The following is a 5146-nucleotide window of genomic DNA, read 5'->3' as shown; positions in this document are numbered from 1 at the left end:
GTATAGGTCATGAGTAACGCAGCAGTTCTACACCCACCAACCTCCCTACGGCTTCCTCTTCAATGTTTATCCCCGCAGTACAGGAATTCATAATGGAGGTTGTCGCCCCCTCCTGCTGGCTAGTTCTCTGTACAAGCAGAGCCACTTATCTGGCGCAGAAAGTTTACATATCGGAGATCAGCGGTGAGAGCTCTGTTCTAAGGACCATGTGGGCGGCTCTTAGAAGAGCCTTTGTGGTTAAATGTGGGATAAGCGGCGCTCACTTGCTCTTAGCGCTTTTGCTGCTCTCGGTCTTCTTGGGCAGAAGAACGGCCTGGATGTTGGGCAGGACGCCTCCCTGAGCGATGGTCACACCACCAAGCAGTTTGTTGAGCTCCTCGTCATTGCGCACGGCCAGCTGCAGGTGACGGGGGATGATTCGGGTCTTCTTGTTGTCCCGGGCGGCATTTCCGGCCAGTTCCAGGATCTTAGCGGTCAGATATTCAAGCACAGCGGCCAGGTAGACCGGAGCGCCGGCGCCGACCCTCTCAGCGTTGTTGCCCATGCGGAGAATTCTGTGCACACGACCGACAGGGAACTGAAGTCCTGCCCGGGATGAGCGGGTCTTGGCTTTAGCCCGCACTTTGCCTCCTTGCTTTCCTCTTCCAGACATATCTATTATCTGATCAGATCTAACGGCTGCGCTCCGACCGTCACTTCTTATACCCAGATGGAGCAGAGGGCTTCTTCTCTGATTGGCCGCATCTAAAACTTGTATTCAGCGCCAGACACTGTAGCCAATGAGGAAGTAGAATATTTCTATAGACTCGCAGATAACACCACGCCCCCTCCTCCGTCTCTACCAATAGGAACATCTCCCTCCTGAACTCGAATGGAGCAGGAATAAAGCAGCAGCGGCGGATTCTTCTCATTAGGCTCCAAGTAATGTGCCCCGTCCCTCCAAGAGCCCCCCACCAAGTCTACAACAGAGCTGCCGCCTCCATCTTGTGCTTATTCGTGCTCATGTCTTTATTTATGAGGGAACAGGGACATAATTGCCTGTAATATGAGGGAACAGGGACATATTTCCCGCATTATGTCCCTGTTCCCTCCTACACGGGACATAATGGCGGTATCAGGGGCGTAACTAGGAAAGACTGGGCCCCATAGCAAACTTTAGACTGGGGCCCCCCTCCCCTGGGTGTCACACAACCCCCCCTTGTAGATAGTGCCTTTTTTACAGCCCCCCCTGTAGATACCGCCATACAGCCCCCCTCTGTAGATAGCGCCATACATCCCCCTGTAGATAACGCCATACAGCCCCCTTTGTAGATATCTACAGAGGGGGCTGTATGGCGTTATCTACAGGGGGGGACTCTGTATGGCGTTATCTACAGGGGGGGCTGTATGGCTTTCTCTACAGGAGGGGCTGTATGGCGTTCTGTATAGGGGGGGTGTATGGCGTTCTCTACTGGGGGGCTGTATGGCATTCTCTAAAGGGGGGGGGGGGCTGTATAGCGCTAACGCCAAATGTCAATGTCATCCTTGCCACAAATACAGGTCAGTAATGGGCTTGTGGCTGAATACAATTTGTTCTGCTTTAATCAGATTTTCTGCCGTTTCCAGTGGACGTCTTCCTGGTATCAAGTCTTGATGAAATCCACTTCAAGCATTATGATTAATTTGTCTCTTACGTTACAACTTTCCCACTGGATATAAATAGAGCGTGCTTTTCTGAGTCATCCTTTCATAATGGTATTCTCTTCATCATTCTAGAAAATGCATGTGGTTTTAACGTGTTGGCGACATCTGCCATACATTTATACCGCTTGTACTACTGTACGTGGTTAGCACAAAGCGCCGTAAATGTACAGCACAGGGATGGCAGCGATAGGGAGAACGGGGGACCGAAAGTCCCCCGAAGTTCTCCATGACTAACCTCTGACTTCCGGCGTCTGCGCAGCTCAATAAAAATGAAAGGAGCGCTGGTCACGCATGCGCACAAGCGCGACCGGCGCTCCATTCATTTCTACGGAGCTGCCGACACAGACCCGCCGGAAGTCCGAGGTTTGTGAGGGAGAACTTCAGGGGACTTTCAGTCCCCCGTTCTCCCTATCGCTGCCAGCGATCACACATGTATCCCCTATCCTGTGGATAGGGGATACATGTATTTTGTTTAATGGCAGAGCGGGGAGATACCTCCCTGCTCTGCCGTAGTGTTAAGTGGCGTCGCGCTGTAGCAGCCATAGCGGCTGCTAGCGGAGCCTCCGGCCATGGTGGGGGCCCGTAGCAGCCGCTACGGCGGTAGTTACGCCACTGGGCGGTAATATGAGGGAACAGGGACATTATACTGGTAATATGAGAGGACAGGGACATAATGCCGGTAATTAGGGAACGATACGGATGTAATAAAGACGTGTTACATGTTTGTACGTCACCACCTATATACTGGAGATTGGCCGCATTTAAAACTAATATTCAACGCCAGACACTGTAGCCAATGAGGAAGTAGAATATTTCTATAAACTCGCAGATAACACCACGCCCCCTCCTCCGTCTCTACCAATAGGAACATCTCCCGCCTGAACTCGAATGGAGCAGGAATAAAGCAGCAGCGGCGGATTCTTCTCGTTAGGCGCCAAGTAATGTGCCCCGTCCCTGCAGTAAGAACCCAAAGGCTCTTCTAAGAGCCCCCACCAAGTATACAATAGAGTAGCCGCCTCCATCTTGTGCTTATTCGTGCACATGTCTTTATTCCCGCTGGTCTCCCATGTCTGGAAGAGTCGTTCAGTCCGTGCAGCCGCACATTCATGCTGCAGGATATGGGGGGACATTCCCGGGTGTGATAGCGCAGAGCTGCTGCTGCATTAGTGGCTTGTTATCTGCGGGCTGCACGGGCTGATTCTTCTCCATCCAACGATACCGTGAAACGCACAATTCCAACGTCCGCTACCAATCTCCAGTATAAAGGTGGTGACGTACAAACATGTAACACGTATTTATTACATCCGTATCGTTCCCGAATTACCGCCATTATGTCCCTGTCCTCTCATGTGACCGGCATTATGACCCTGTTCCCTCATATTACCGGCATTATGTCCCTGTCCTCTCATGTGACCGGCATTATGTTCCTGTTCCCTCATATTACCGGCATTATGTCCCTGTCCTCTCATGTGACCGGCATTATGTTCCTGTTCCCTCATATTACCGGCATTATGCCCCTGTCCTCTCATATTACCGGCATTATGTCCCTATTCCCTCATATTAGTGGCATTATGTCCCTGTTCCCTCATCTTACCGGCATTATGTCCCTGTTCCTTCATATTACCGGCATTATGTCCCTATTCTATTACAGCGTGTAGAAGAAACCAGAGTCTGCTCCACCTATATTAAAATAAGCCCTCACAGACAAGAAATAGAGGCTGTTCCACCTGTATTACAATAATGACTCAACAGTTTGCGGCTACAATAACCTTGCACCAAAAAAAAACATCGGGTATTGTAATACGGGTGGAGCAAACTTTGTTGTTTTGTGCAAGATTATTGTAACAGAAAATTCTGTATTGCAATACCCGGCACAGAGGAGACACCAGAGTCTGCTCCACTTGTATTACAATACCCGGCACAGTGGAGACAGGGGTTTTATAGATCACACAAAGGGACAATCCCCCACCCCATCCTTACACAGGACACTGTGCCCCGCATCCAGAGGCAGCGTATAAGGGTCACCATCCACCACGTGCAATGAGGAGGAGGGGACATTGTGCTCTATTTACACCGGAGAGAGTGTAAACCATCGTCCTCCTTCACGTGGATCCTGTGCTGTAAGCTACAAGTCTATTGCTGCCCCGGTCCTTACTCACACATTACACCTGGTGGACTGTGGCCTGATAAACTCTGCCTGGATGTTACACCATAGTGACGGGACTGACACTGTGGGGGTCCGGATACAGCAGCTATGGCGTCCAGCGCAATGACCAGAAATGACACTTGTCATAGAGTAACAGGGACATGAAGCTCCTCCGTGCACACGCGATGATGGCGCCTCCTTTATCTCAGGATCGCGCTGCTGTCTGCACCGGAGGAAATAGCGGCAAGTGATCATACAGCTCTGCCGGGGAGAAGGTGGTGGCTCTGAAAAGAGCCTTTGTGGTACAAGAAACGGGCGTCTCTCGGTTATTTCTTCGCAACGGTCTTCCTGGATTTAGACGCTTTCTTAGCCGGACTCTTGGCAGCTTTGGGCGCTTTCTTTGCCGGGCTCTTGGCAGCTTTCTTAGCCGGACTCTTGGTAGCTTTGGGCGCTTTCTTAGCCGGACTCTTGGCAGCTTTGGGCTTGGCCGCCTTCTTTGCTGGGCTCTTTGTTATTTTCTTAGGGGCAGGTTTTGGCTTCTTGGGGCTCTTCGCCACCTTCTTGGCAGCGGCAGGCCTCTTGGCCTGTCAGGCTTTTGGCCGGAGTCTTCTTCGGGGATTTGGCAGCAGCCGCCGGCTTCTTCTTGACCGCCTTGTCCTTAGTCTCCAGTTGCTTCTTGTTCAGCTTGAAGGAGCCGGAGGCGCCGCTGCCTTTCACCTGGAGCAGGGTTTCCTTGGTCACCAGAGTCTTGAGCGCCATCTTCAGGCGGCTGTTGTTCTTGTCTACATCGTATCCTCCAGCAGCCAGAGCCTTCTTCAGGGCGGCCAGAGACACCCCACTGCGCTCTTTGGAGGCGGACACGGCTTTCACGATGAGCTCGGACACGCTGGGACCGGAGGGTTTTTTGATTTTCTTGGCGCCGCCTGCTGCAGTTTTTTTCGGCTGCTTCTTGGATTTGGCGGCCGGCTCGGCGGGAGGGACAGCGGCGGTTTGACGCCTCCCCTGCGGGCTAGACGGCGGATTGCAGGCTTGGTGATGCCCTGGATGTTATCACGGAGCACCTTCCTGTGCCGCTTGGCACCGCCCTTTCCGAGTCCTTTCCCTCCTTTACCACGACCAGACATCCTGTAAGCTGGAGCTAAAGAGAACTATTGTACAGACAACCGCGGGGCGCGTCTTTATATAGACCCTGGGAGGACCAGAGAGAGAACTGTTAAACATGTCACTTCCGGTGGGGCGTTTCTCTCAGCAAATTCACGTTACCAATCCCTCCCCCTCCCGTTGATTGGCTTAACTCAGATTTTGAATTGCAAGCTC

At 52.1% G+C, this 5146-nt stretch overlaps 1 protein-coding gene across 1 annotated transcript; it reads right to left on the bottom strand.

Moving 5' to 3' along the window:
• Positions 1 to 259: 259 nt before the first annotated feature.
• Positions 260 to 652, bottom strand: LOC142662993 (histone H2A type 1-like). The gene has a single exon (XM_075841286.1). The coding sequence runs from the start codon at positions 650 to 652 to the stop codon at positions 260 to 262; it is 393 nt and encodes a 130-aa protein (XP_075697401.1).
• Between the last annotated feature and the right edge of the window lie 4494 nt (positions 653 to 5146).

This window comes from Rhinoderma darwinii, chromosome 11 (assembly GCF_050947455.1).
Source record: "Rhinoderma darwinii isolate aRhiDar2 chromosome 11, aRhiDar2.hap1, whole genome shotgun sequence".
Taxonomy (NCBI): Eukaryota; Metazoa; Chordata; class Amphibia; order Anura; family Rhinodermatidae; genus Rhinoderma; species Rhinoderma darwinii.
Note: the sequence above shows the minus strand (reverse complement) of the source record. Positions and strands in the feature narration are given on the sequence as shown.

Bases quoted from the DNA above. Each gene is read 5' to 3' on its own strand.
- LOC142662993 (XM_075841286.1), bottom strand. From the start codon at position 652: ATGTCTGGAAGAGGAAAGCAAGGAGGCAAAGTGCGGGCTAAAGCCAAG.